This window comes from Cryptomeria japonica, chromosome 10 (assembly GCF_030272615.1).
Source record: "Cryptomeria japonica chromosome 10, Sugi_1.0, whole genome shotgun sequence".
Classification (NCBI taxonomy): Eukaryota; Viridiplantae; Streptophyta; class Pinopsida; order Cupressales; family Cupressaceae; genus Cryptomeria; species Cryptomeria japonica.
The window spans coordinates 902,657,916-902,671,462 of record NC_081414.1 but is presented as its reverse complement, the minus strand read 5'-3'; the positions used below and the strand labels follow the sequence as shown (position 1 = coordinate 902,671,462).

General features: G+C 35.7%; 1 protein-coding gene across 9 annotated transcripts; it reads left to right on the top strand.

Moving 5' to 3' along the window:
* The first annotated feature begins 672 nt into the window (after nt 1–672).
* Nucleotides 673–13,259, top strand: LOC131032023 (uncharacterized WD repeat-containing protein C2A9.03). 9 transcript variants are annotated; one of them, XM_057962916.2, is made up of 11 exons: nt 3,960–5,967; nt 6,142–6,230; nt 6,530–6,595; nt 6,813–6,908; nt 7,166–7,240; nt 10,968–11,102; nt 11,286–11,396; nt 11,542–11,633; nt 11,710–11,815; nt 11,963–12,049; nt 12,272–13,259. In XM_057962916.2, exons 3-11 carry the CDS (start codon nt 6,593–6,595, stop codon nt 12,683–12,685), a joined length of 1,119 nt encoding a protein of 372 aa, XP_057818899.2. In that variant the 5' UTR covers nt 3,960–5,967; nt 6,142–6,230; nt 6,530–6,592; the 3' UTR covers nt 12,686–13,259. The 9 variants fall into 9 exon arrangements, with proteins under 9 accessions (XP_057818893.2, XP_057818899.2, XP_059069300.1 ...); XM_057962910.2 differs by lacking the exons at nt 3,960–5,967; nt 6,142–6,230; nt 6,530–6,595; nt 6,813–6,908; nt 7,166–7,240 and adding exons at nt 673–1,076; nt 3,133–3,295; nt 3,494–3,661; nt 3,867–3,953; XM_059213317.1 differs by having other exon boundaries at nt 3,960–5,575; nt 5,880–6,595.
* Nucleotides 13,260–13,547: the final 288 nt, after the last annotated feature.

Sequence of the window (13,547 nt, the reverse complement as noted above, 5' to 3'; positions counted from 1 at the left end):
ATAATGGACCACAAAGTGTGATCCGAAACGTTGGTGCAAAAATTCTTCAACACAATCTAATCTAGAAGCAACTGCAATAATTCTCCATGTGCTTTCTTTATCATCCTAGTGATAGATCATGGAGTGTGATCTGATATAAATTTTTTTAACCAAAGTCTAATGTAGAAACAATTGCAATAATACAATCTATAATTGATAATTTATTTTACAATAAATATATTTTTTATTATTAACCTAAACTTTTAACATAGAATTGATTACGAGAGTATTGGCAAGTACTAATAATAAAACTCAATATCCCAATAATTGGCAAGTGGTAATACTAATAATAATAAAAACAACAAAGCTGTCACATCACAACAAGAAACTTAACACTAAAGTCGAAGATGAACAATTCCAGAATCTTCTTCCTCCTTCAAGCCGGTGACAGGCGAACGCCGGTGCCTCGGTACATACAGACCAGCAAATCCACACATGCCCCTCTGCAGTAACAAGATGACCGACGCGCGCCGGTTGCACACATAAGCGGGGTCCACATCTACCCGACTACTGCAACGTGGCTTTCCTATTTTGCAAACGACAAGTTGCGCAAAACTCCAGCAAAATAAGTAAAATACCGCACTGCAGGTTTAAAAACCCTTAAAAATTCGACAAATTTTAGCGAGTTCTTCGCACAAATCGACGGTGTCCACAAGGAACCAAATTTGGCGTCCTACCAGAGAGCGAAAAAGAGAGAATTTTGTTTAATTTTTCTCTCCGCTACGCCAAATGAAGGGCTGACAGCTTAAATCCTATCCGTGGTTAGAGGTGGGCAAAGGGTCCCGCGGTAGAAAATTTGGGGAAAAAGTTTTACATGTGGCGGTGGTGTTGGCTATAAAGTCACGGAAAGGGAGAACATTCTGGGCGTTTTGAGTGTCCAGTCTAGTGGGTATTCCCCCTCAGCATTCTATTGCTCTGTAATTTCGTTTCACCATTTGTTTTGAGAAGAATTGCGTGCTGGTTGTAAGGAAGGATCTGAGAGTGTGAAGTGCAGTGTGAAATTTGGTTTGGGGATTTCGACGGAGGATTTGATTGAGGTAAGTGTTTTTAGATCATTCAACTACTTTGATGTCTGCTCATTGAATTTTTCATTTGGATTAAGGAAGTTTGATTTGTGCTGTCATGCTGTTTTTGAAGTATTTTTTGATGGACTGTGTTTTCTGTAGGGTTTGATTGTAGTTTTTGTGTGGATTTGAATGTTATGTCTGTATGAGTTCGTCTGGTTTTAGCTATATCTGGGACGTTGTAGTAAAATGGCACGGAACATTCTGAGGGTAGCCGTGATTGAATTTTAGAGGTGTTCTATACACTCTCAATCTCCTGGCTTTGAGAAGATATCATATTGTTAAGTGCAGGGTCGAAATTCTCCATTTTTCATGGTTATGTGTGGGATTCTTGGTATACGTGGTTACGTGTAGGGTTCTGTAGTAACGAGAGTTGTTATTTTACTTATGTTTGGATGGAGATTAGAAAAGATAAATCTGCACATTATTTGTGAAGTGACTGGTTGAGTTTTGAGAGGTGGTCTATATGCTTTCAATCTTCTTCTGGCTTTGAGAAGATCTTATATTATTATTTGCAGGTTCGAAATTCTCCATTTTTATAGTTCTGTGGGGGATCAGTGGTATATGTGGTTAGATGAAGGGTTCTGTAGTACCCTGGAATTTATTTACTTATCTTTGCACGGATTTTAGAAAAGATAAATTCACACTTAGTTTGTTAAGCGATTGATTAAAGCATCCCACTGCGCAATTGGGTGGTCCTAAGTTCGATGCTTATAAACTGTTAGTGGCAAAAAAAGAATCATGTTATTAGAGTCAGATTAGGAGTCTCGCACAAGTAAGCAATATGGGAGCAGTGTCCGGAGAACAATCAACACAGCGGACTTTGAAGGGACAAAGAGATAAAACTATTGAGCACCCTGGTTGCAAATCTTAGGTCCTCAAGGGGTTGTACGAAGAAGAATATACACATCAGATCAAATTGAGTCCAAGGAGCATTTAGATAGGTGGTAGAGCACCTGAGACTAGGAATGTGCTGGTAGAGCACCTGAGACTAGGAATGTGTTGGGAGAGCACCCCAGTCGGACGAGGAGCCCTGATAATGATCGTGTCAGAAAAACACAACACATTAGACTGCAAATGGGCAAGTCGATTAGTGGTAAGATCAATCTGGTCGGCAAGTGGGAGTTCGTAAAGCTTTCTATGCATCCAAGCTCAAAGTGACAATTTAACAAAGTTATAGTGCAATCTCACTTAGGCTAGGATTACCGATCAAACATTTTTGACGGCTGGTAGGAAAACAATCCAACACCTTGGAATGGGAAGAGGCAAAGTAGGTAAGTTATAGAGCGCTCTAGCTTGCAAATAGGAAGTTCTTGAAGGGGGTATTGGAATTTCAATCTACGTATTAGACCGGAAATGGACAAGTAGACGGGACGTGGATAACCCTGGCTTGCAAATGTGAGGTCCTTGATAGGAGTGTTGAAAGTACAATCTACAGATCTACTCTCAAAAACTACCAAGTTGCTAATTAGTAAATTGTCCCAGTCAAATAAGGAACCCCCTAGTAAACGAGAATTCGAAGAATAATGAACACTTAAGATTGCTTAGGTGCAAAGGAAATAAGTGGTACACTACCCCTAGCTTACCCCCTAGCTTACAAATGCAAAGTTTTTGACCTAGCCTACAAATGCAAAGTTTTTGAAAGTCATGTCTGGAAGAACAATTCACCCATCTTGCAAAGAGACAATTAGGCGAGTGACGAAGTATCCTAGTCTGTAAATGGGAGACACTAAGTGTCAAGTCTTTACTAAACCATGGAAATAGAATGGATTATATTGTTTTAGAGACTGGTTTGTTCACAGAGACATTGTTTTGTTATAAGAGCTTTGGATCTGCATGTGTTTTGTTTTTAATTTCTGACGTTCCGGGTCTACCTGTTGGACCCATCATTTGGGTTAAATTTTTAAAAGCGAGTGCTTGGAAAATATTAACTATATAATGAACACGATATCTAGTATGTATGAGAGATGAGATTTAGTCATGGTTATCTGACCTATTACTATGTGACCTCATGTATTGAATGCTTCAGGACTTTTCTAAAGTAGTGCAAGATGGCACAATTTCAGCATGATGACCTTGATTACATGATAGCTGATTATGAAATGGCTGATTTTGATGACAATGTTGAAGATGATCTTCACACCAGGCGCAGGGGTGATGTGGACGCGGACATTGATGATGAGTTTGATGGAGTAAGTGCTTTTTATACTGTGTTGTCTCCATGTCTGCTAAATAAATTCATATAAGGTTTCTCAACTTTTGCTTTTTTAAAAATTTGTTAGTTTTCTAAGCATTTGATTTTAGCTGCAAATATCAATCCAAGGTTTATGATGTTATCTTTGATTTGTTTTTGATGTTTTTGCATATGGGTTTGCAATATTTATGTGCAGAGTAACAGTTCACCAGACACAACAGTCGTTCAAGCCAGAAGGGGAAAAGATATTCAAGGTATTCCATGGGATAGGTTGAACTATGCAAGGGCAAAGTATCGAGAAACACGATTGAAACAGTACAAGAACTTCGAGAGTCTTCCTCGACCCTGCCATGATCTAAATAAGGTATATACATATATTTTCTGGCATTGGACAGTCATTGTTTCCTAGTATTTAAGGACAGTCATTGTTTACTAGTATTTGACTACGCAAAAAATTTGCTATAGTTTCTGTGATATGCTGCATTTACTTGGTGGTCTTTCATGTAGGACTAGTAATATTTATTCTCAAATCTATTTTTGATCGCACTTCTCGTTTTCTGCTTTCAAAGGAGTGTAAGCATTCTGAAAAGGGTAGCAATTTTTATGGTTTCCGCCACAATACAAGATCAGTGAAGCCCACCATTGTCCATTTTCAGGTAAAGCATTACATCAGCTTTTTGAAATGTATAGTCTATCTTTGCTTGATTATAGAGATTCTCTTTTCTTTGCGATGCATATCGTGATCATGTGCTTGTGTTCCTGTCGACCATCTGAGTGGAAAATCTAAAATCAAATAACCTAAGTTTTAACTTGTACCTTTTGAATTGCATACTCTTCTAACAAATATCATCTAACTTGGTAGTCAGATGAAAATCTGGTTTCATTTATATGTCACACGCATACATTCACATCAAAAGACTTATAATCATTGTCTGCTAAGTGGTAATAGTTTTCTTTGCGCACTACTGTTTATATGATAGGAAAATTTAAATCGGATGATACAAATTGTTAATACATCTTCTGGTTTCTAGACCTCTAACAACTAATATTTAACTTTGTGTAACTATAAGCCCTCTTCAAAAGATTCATAGTATGTTCAATGTAATAATTTTCCCTTGGACACGACGAAGCACACATGGTTTATAAAGATTATTTTTAAGATCGTGAAAATGGCTTCCATTGCGTGAATCTTAACAGGAGGTTACACATGCTCTTGTTTTCGTTAATAAATAATTCACCCAAAGTAACGGATGATATTTAGCTACTTCTTAACGCTTTGAGTGTTTTAAGTACATTTTCTTTGTGCAGGTCAAGAATCCAATCTTTTTTATGAGTATTGTAATTGTACTGAATCCTGTTCATAACCAGAACAAAACTGGTAAGTTACACCCCTGAAACTATCAGACCTTTGTAATTATTTGATTGTACATAATCACAACAAACTGGTAAGTCAGGCCCTTGAAATTATCGGAAGCTTGTAATTATTTGAATTTGTGCAGGTCAAGATTCCAATCTTTTTTTTTTGAGTCTTGTTATTGTACCAAATCCTGTTTATAATCATAACAAAACTGATAAGTTGGACCTTTGTAATTATTTGAGCTTAACCAAGAAATCTTGGGTTGTAAATTTGTAATGTAATAGCTAAAAAAGAGAAATTACTGCTTGATGTAGTAGTTGGTGTGAAGCTGCATTAAATTTAACAACATATGGTTATTTTAATTAGAAAAGAAGGATCTATTAACAAGTACCTTCTTATTACTTTATAAAGGAGGTAAATACGTCATCTGATCATAATTATTAAGCAATTGCAAGCTTCCGGTGTTGCAATTACCTAATTAATATTCCCCATTAAGTTGATATCCTTTTGAATAATCGCTTGTATTGTAAGATTATCTTAAATTGTTGATATATGTAAATGGTCTTGATAGACTGCATCGTAAGATAGCCCTTAAAATATTTATCTGTGGTCTGCATGCAACAATAATTTTGCAAGTCATAACCTAATAATTTTGAGTAATTTAAGTTCTGTTGCCACAAATACCCAATGTGTTCCCTAAAATTTATTTCCTGTAAGGAATGTTTAAACACGATTATTACTTTGTGTAGCTGCAACTTTGTATGATGTCTTGTAAGGTGACCATTAAATTGTTGATACTCCCTCTATATGCAGTGATAATTTTGCAGGCTATAACTTAATTCGTTGGGTGGGTGCCCTTGCAGAATCTTGTGGATATGCATGATGAGTTAGTCATAAGTTTTATGATCCATATCTGATGAGGTTAGCTGTGAATCTTTGATGAACGTGATGCATATTGTGATAATTCTTGAAATGTGAATTGGTTCTATAGAGTTGAACTGTAATTTAGGGTCTTCACTCTATATGTTAAGAGAATTTCATTGAGAAACATTACAATAGATACATAGTGTGCATTGAGAAGCTTTTGTATAGGTTAGATAAAATTGCATTGAGGAGTAATGAGGACCATATGAAGTTAGAGTTTTCAGTGTATTGAGAGGATTAGTGTAATGCAGCTGTAGTCGTTTTTTTTTGGTTGATTTTTATGGAGTAAATTTTAATGCAGATCATAGTAAAAGGCTGACTTCGCTAAAATCGTAAATTTTGTTTTGAACCTTTTGTACTAAAAAAAGGACTCATTGCATATGAAAAAGGTACACTGTACATGGCCATTGTTCAATTTTGAGTGGTTTTCATAAGATTAATTTAATATAATAGATTATTTGTCATATCATTCAGCTTCATTTGTTAAAGTATGCCATGATAATTAACACTATTGCATTTTTTACATTTGATCGACATACAACATTAGATTGATAGTTTTGCAGGTTATGCAAATAGTCTTCTGTTTATTTGCGATAGGTCAGAAAATTCAGGGTTTCATCAAGGGGCCGCTTTATAAAGGGGCTCTAGAGAGGTAATAAAACATCCTACACCTCTCTGTACTTGGATTGTTAGTGGTTTTAATGTAGCATGCTTGTTTGGTCCGTCTGATTTGAAGGTTAAATTAATATCTGTGAAGTAGCTGTTGATTTGGAATATGCTCCTAGCTGTGGGTTATTCTACTCTTAGTTTAGAGACGTACTAGTTCTAAACTCTGTGGAGGTGTCTATTTTGGATTTAGATAGATGTTCTAATTTGTCGTACTAGAATTTCACTATTCAATGAGGTATGTGCCTCAATTTTATTTAACTAGCTTTACCTTTTTGAGGACAGGCTTCTTGAATGATCCAGAACTGATGGTAGTTGCTTATACAAATCCAAGAGCAAAGTGGCTTTATGGTATAGATTTTTTACAGATTGTGAAAGGTTTATGGGCTTCGTTCTGTTCCATATTTGTGTTCATTATTAAATATTAGAAGTTAATTAGAGGGATACAAAAGCTTAGAGAGCTTTATGGTCTCTCTCTCTCTCTAGTGCGAATGATACTTAAATTGTTAAAGAGTATAAAATTAATGCCGACAGTAATTTTAGCATGCTATTATTTTAATTTAACCAGGGCCAGATATATTTGCTGGAGGGCTTAACTGATAAAAGATGTCACACATACTATTTGTGTGATCCCGTTCTCTGGATTGCTCCCTCTAGAAACAGTGTATGATATGCAGTAAGTTTTTAATTTGCTGATGGTCGGATGTAGATGTTAGTATTGTGTTTGTCATAATGGTAACATGGTAAAAGATAATATTGATTTTACTTAAATGATGATAGGATGTTGATATATGGAATAGAGGATGTGTATCTTTTTTCATCTTGACCCACTGAGAAGTGGTGTATGTTTGACATATCCTCTTTGTGACATCTTAGGCGAATGCACCTTGAGAACTTGACCTTTATTTCCATGTTTGCAAGTTGCCACATATTATACCACGGCGGAAGTATCTACTGAAAAGCTGGCTTGAGGCTTCATCCATATCTGCATTCATGGTATGCTAGGAAATTGTTTCCATTTTTAGACAACTTCAGTATCAAGACTACTAAACCCATATTTAGGAGGTGACATTTAGAGGACAGAATATAAACTTCTTGCGTCTTTCTTGGCATATGTTTTATTATGTGCAACTTCTGTGTGGAGAAGTATTTATTAGCAACTTATTTTTATAGATTTCTTAGTTGCAGCTCTGAATCATGTGCAGAATTCTCATCTAGGAATAACCTTATTATAAATGATAATTGAATGTGCTTTTTAGTGCTGGTTGGTCATTATTGTAATTCGAGTCCTGTAGAAGTTCTTGTATATGAATTCTGCCTTGTTAATATTTGATATGATTCTGAAGAAAAGATTTCTTTAAAGGTTTAGACTATGGACCATCATTTTTCTGTTGTGAAGCTTTTAAATTTGTTACCCATTCTTCTTTCCTCCCGATTAAATCTAGTTTAATTTGTATTTATACATATTTGTTGTTATGAACTCTGGTAATTGCAGCCCAACATTCGTTGGTCTGGTAACTTTGTAGGGTAACTCAAGATATTATGTGTGCAACTATTCTCTTTTTATACCCTATGTATAAAACAGATAAAGATTCTTTTTTATTATGTTACTGTTTCTTTTTGCATGATGCATGTATCTTTTGTCAACAGACTTGGACATCATGCATATTCTGGTAAACAGACTTGTGTGGATTTCATCATTCTTTTTCCACTGGTAAAAAAAACAAGAATTATGTTTTAAAGACTCCATAATTTCTATCATTATCAGAATAAACTTTGTCAGGTTATTAATGGTGGATGCAAATAATATTGGATGCATACTACATAAATTTTTCAAGGGGAATAAAATGATTTAAAACTATGCAGCAATTAGAAGATTAGAGTTGGATAATCAAAGGAGTTCTGAGTGATCTATGTTTGGAACTACCCAAATAACAATTTATATAGGCATTGATGAAGAGTGTGTTTCATGCGGCCATAAACTCTATATGATTTTAGTAGCTGGGACTAGAATTTGCTAACTTCATCGTTGAGTGGATTTCTGAATTGCCGTTTGTCTTTGAAACACGGCCTTCTGCAAGATTGGTATCCGTATGCATCTTGGGTGTTTGTCGCCGTACTCACAGCATGAAGTGATTTTGGCTGCTTATAGGTTGGGTTTCCTAGAGGAGTTTCTTTTTCTTTATTGTATTGATTTTCTACATGGTTCCTGTGTTATGCATGGTCGTGTGCAGGATGTGCATATTGGTAAATACGAGTCTTTCTTTGTGAAGGATCTAAGCTCATCTCTTCATGCCAACAATTAATTTTTATAAAAATAAAAAAAACAAATAAATTCAGGATGTAATTTGGAATCCAAAAAATAGAAACACCTGCCTTTTTTCCCTATTTAAAGGCAGTATAATTGCATGTAGATGGGGAGAGTGAAGGGAAATGAAAGTTTACACCGTGAATTTTTGAATATGCTTTTTCTTTTAAATTAATTTTCAGATTGTTGATTGCATTGCAAAATGCATAGTACATTACTACAAGGTAACGTATGAGGAAGGATAGGCCAACATTTGAATGAAAGGCCAAATGGGTATAGAAGCCAAAGGAGAAGCCAGCTCAACGTTGTACAAGTTATGTGATTACAATGGGACTTCAACCCATTATATGGAGAGTGCATGGCTCACAAAGCAAACTTACTCTAGTTTTCAATTTGTGCAAAACGATAACAAGGGAGGGAGGTAAGGATTAATGTAGACAGCCTTATGCTTCCTACCTATGCTCTACTAGATGCACCTCCAAAACACTATTTATATTTTTCTATTTGATACTGACAGATTTTAAACAGTTAGTTGGATTTGCTTGTTAAATTGCTTAGATACCAAACGATATCTGGATATGACCCAAATGCATACAATCTAAAACAGGAATTCACCAAACCAAACGATCAAAGTTTCCAAAAATAGATGTCTTTTATGGGATAAAAGAAAATTTCCTTAAGGAAAGCAGTATGACACTCCTAATGCATGCAGGCGTGCATTTACATGCCATGGCAGGTAAAAAGGGTTTAAAGTCATTCACAAATGTCAGTCTGCATTCAACAGAAAGATAGTGTATATTGGTTCTGAGCAAAAAGATTCTGAAAATAGCTGTGGAACCTAGTAACATTTGTTGAAACTGAGTAAAAAATATGGGAAGTAACTATTTTAAATGAAACAAAAAATTGGAAAAAAGCAGAGTGTGGGATTAAATTGGGATGAAATCAGGAAACGATAATGAGGGAGGGAGGTAAGGATAAATCTAGACAGCTTTATGCTTCTTACCTATGCTACTAGATTGCACTCCAAAACAATATTTATATTTTTTTATTTGATATTGTCACAGATGTTAAAACAGTTCCTTGGATGTGCTTGTTAAATGGCTTAGATACTGAACGGTATCTGAATGTGACTCAAATGCATACAATCTAGGAATTCACTAAACCTGTCCACACAATCTGAGTTTCCAAAAATAGATGTCTTTTATGTGATAAAAGAAATTTTCCCTTAGGAAAGCAGTATGACACTCTTAATGCATGCGTGCATTTACATGCCATGGCAGAAAAAGAGGGTTTAAAGTCGTTCATAAATGCCAATCTGCATTCATCAGAAAGGTAGCGTATATTGGTTCTGAGCAAAAGGACTGTCTGAAAATAGCTGTGGAACCTCGTAACATTAGCTTAAACTTAGTGAAAAATATGCGAAATAACTATATTTTTAATGATAACATCACCATGTTAAGCAAAAATTGTCAAAAAATGCAAAATAAAGCGGGATTAAAATTGGGATGAAATCAGGATAAATTCATTCTGGGTGATTTTTGCAATGAATCACAGCGTTTTGTGGGAATCAATCAAAATTTTGATCTGATTTCTGATCACGATTTCTTTTGTTTCTTTTTCCGATTATTATTACTATGTGCCAGACATTAACTTGAGCTCTGGCTTTTGGTGTTTTGTTCGTTGGCATTCATTATCTGTTTGACTGGTGTGACCATCAAGGTTCTGGTTCTTTTATATTTGGTTCTGATAGTTTCAATCAATTTTATGTTGTTTTGTTGACTGTATAGATGCTCAAAGTATTGATTGGCTAGAGGATAGATTTATATTGTTGTTGTTTTCAAAGAACTAAAAGATTCGAAGTCAGAAATGAAAACATGCTAAAAGTAACTTACGGCACTTACGGCATTTACTTAACCCCTAATTTTCATTTGTTCAGCTAACTTTTTTTCTAGCATCTAGATCCAAATTCTGCATCAAAATTTTCTGACATATGACAAAATATTTTGACTAGCTTATCATTAAAAGTGTTTTGTGTACTTTAAACTTATCACTTAACTATCCCTGGGGGACTTTACACTTTCTACTGTACTTATGCAATGGACAGGCTTTACTTAAGTTTAAAATGCAGTGTTGGGAAGTCTATCTCATTAAAGAGTGGTGTTTCAAAGTATGAATAGCATCTTGCTTGAAAGTTGAGCTTTTCACTTTCTAGCTGGCTTGTGACTAGCCTACCAGGTCGCATAACTAACATTTTCATTGCAACTATATAAACTCAAATTGAGTACGCCCCTTTCATGACAATGATATTTTACCCCCAACTGCACTAGCCCGGTGAGCTGGATGAAGCCTTAACATTCAAATCTACAATTGAATTGGTCTGATGAACTAAAGCATGTTTTCTGTGTGATTAAACAGCTGAGGAGTTTAGTGTGGGCAACATCAAAGCATGATGTTTACCTCCTGCAGAATTATTCTATCATGCATTGGTCACCATTGACTAACAAAGAGACAGAAGTGCTTAATGTTGCTGGGCATGTTGTTCCGAGTGAGGTAATCTTAATATTCTGTTTTGTTTTGATAAACGGAATTTTGATTCGTTTTCACAATGTTCTGTTATATGAATGGTGTTCAAATGCAACCGTTGATTTAAACTGAAGTTCTTTTTTGTTTGTTTGTTCACTCCAACATCTTTGGCTTGTACGTTAACAATTGTAGTTGTATCTACTTTGACAGAAACATCCTGGATCGTCGGCACAACCTCTATCACGAGTCCAGATTAGTACAATGTCTGTTGAGAACAATTTAGTTGTTGCTGGTGGTTTTAAGGGAGAACTTATATGCAAGGTGAGTTTTAGGTGCAGTCATGCTATGAAGATGAATTAGACTCAAAATAGGTTCCCATTTTTATGCCAAAATTTCACATAGCTACCAATTGGATTGATCCTTACTACTCTGATGTTATCAAAATTCAATGCTGTTTGATGTTCAGCGCTTGGATCAACCTGGGGTGAACTTCTGTACAAAAGTGTCTCACGATGATAATGCTATAACTAATGCAGTGGAGATCTACAGGAATGCAAGGTAATATGAATAGAGTGTTTGTTACTAACATTATACTTCCTATTTTGCTATTTCTGATTGGACTTGACTGCTGCAGTGGCTCAACTCGCGTGATGACTGCAAATAATGATTGTATTATACGCGAATTTGATACTGAAAAATTCACAGTTCTTTCACGCCTCTCTTTTCCGTGGTCTATAAATGTGAGTCTCAAGGTTTTTGATATAAATATTGTATTAGACAGAGACTTGAGATATCCCATGGGAGTTGGAACATTAATAGTAGTGTACATATTTTGTCTATGAACATTAACTGTATTGTTTTTTCTGTCCATGTCTTGAACGATCCAGCATACAGCCATCAGCCCAGACGGTAAACTTGTTGCTGTTCTTGGGGATAATACAGATTGTTTGCTCGCAGATTCGCTAACTGGAAAGGTAATTTTTATCATGCATCAAGTAAGCTCATTAGTATTATGGGCATTGTTAGGTAACTCAATTTTGAACTTGGCATAGATGGGTTTGATGTAATTGGGTTAGTGGCAAAAGTGAATCTTTTTGTTCCTGTATATGCTTATTTGTCTGTTTGTTTAATTGTTTGGTAGGCTTTTCATATAGCTCTCACGCAGGACATTCAAAATTGGATTGCTCTTTTTGCAGACTATTGCAACTCTCAAAGGCCATTTAGATTATGGGTTTGCTGGTGCCTGGCACCCGGATGGTCATATATTGGCGACGGGGAATCAAGATACAATGTGTAGGCTCTGGGATGTTAGGAACCTTTCTTCTTCTTTTGCCGTCATAAAGGGTCGTATGGGTGCAATAAGGTCGATACGGTTTTCATCAGATGGACGATTTATGGCCATGGCTGAACCAGCAGATTTTGTTCATATATATGATACCTGGCAGGATTATAATAAGAGCCAAGAAATTGATCTGTTTGGGGAGGTTGCCGGTATTTCATTCAGCCCTGATACTGAAGCTTTATTTGTTGGGGTGGCTGATCGCACGTATGGTAGTCTTCTTGAGTTTAACCGCAGAAGATCAAACTTTTATTTGGATACCATCTTTTGAGCTTTAAAGCGCAGGGTTCGAGCTTCTACATTAGTGGCAGCATTGTTTTTGTTACATTAATGGTTCTTACTTCATATTATTTTCCAAGTAAATACATCAATGTATATAGACTCTATATAGGGCGATGCAGGCTTCAAAGTGAAATCCCAGGCTGGCAACATAGAAAATGCCACAGAGAATACACTATTTGTTTATCATTTTTTGGCTTATCATGGAGTGGAGTTTGAGCGTGGGAACGGCTGAAGCATTGCCCCTGAATATGACTATTCCTTGCTCAAGGAGAGTCTATGCGCAGAAGGTGATCGTCAAGAGAAAAAGACATTATACTGAAAAGGCGGAATTGAGAGAGCTTCTCTGAAGTGTGGAACTCTTGTTTGTTATCGACGTTTGCATGCACATGTAAAATAAAATTTTGCATGAGTATTACACTATAAAATTCCAAGATTTAAGAGTCACATAGCGTGGGTTGTTGAGGATGCAGTTTTTCATTTTACGATAATTGGAATGATGGATTATTTACTGCTTCAAGCAGCATGATGAATATACCTTGCCAATTGCAAAGGTAATTAAAGTATGTCCACCGTGTTTAACTTGCATGGCCAATAGCTAATTTCAGATGTGTACCGTTAATGAGAAACTGTGTTGATTATCTTATGAAAGTGAAAAGCATTTTAATATGGGAAGTAAGGTATAAATACAATAGATCATGTTATACAATTATACAATTCATCATAATTTATGCAGAAGGCAACTCTTGGGCTTTTTAAGTTTCTTAATGTTACAACTAGTTTTTTTAATCAACGGAAATATGGGTTAGTTTTGAGAAAGCAGTTGGGAGAAAATAAGTCACGGCATTTCGAAG

What these genes read in the sequence shown, in the direction of transcription:
- LOC131032023 (XM_057962910.2), top strand. Translation starts at nt 3,155, where the DNA reads ATGGCACAATTTCAGCATGATGACCTTGATTACATGATAGCTGATTAT. An exon ending in TTGATGATGAGTTTGATGGA is followed by an intron (nt 3,296 to 3,493) that starts GTAAGTGCTTTT and finishes ATTTATGTGCAG; the next exon opens with AGTAACAGTTCACCAGACAC. An exon ending in GAGATCTACAGGAATGCAAG is followed by an intron (nt 11,634 to 11,709) that starts GTAATATGAATA and finishes TGACTGCTGCAG; the next exon opens with TGGCTCAACTCGCGTGATGA.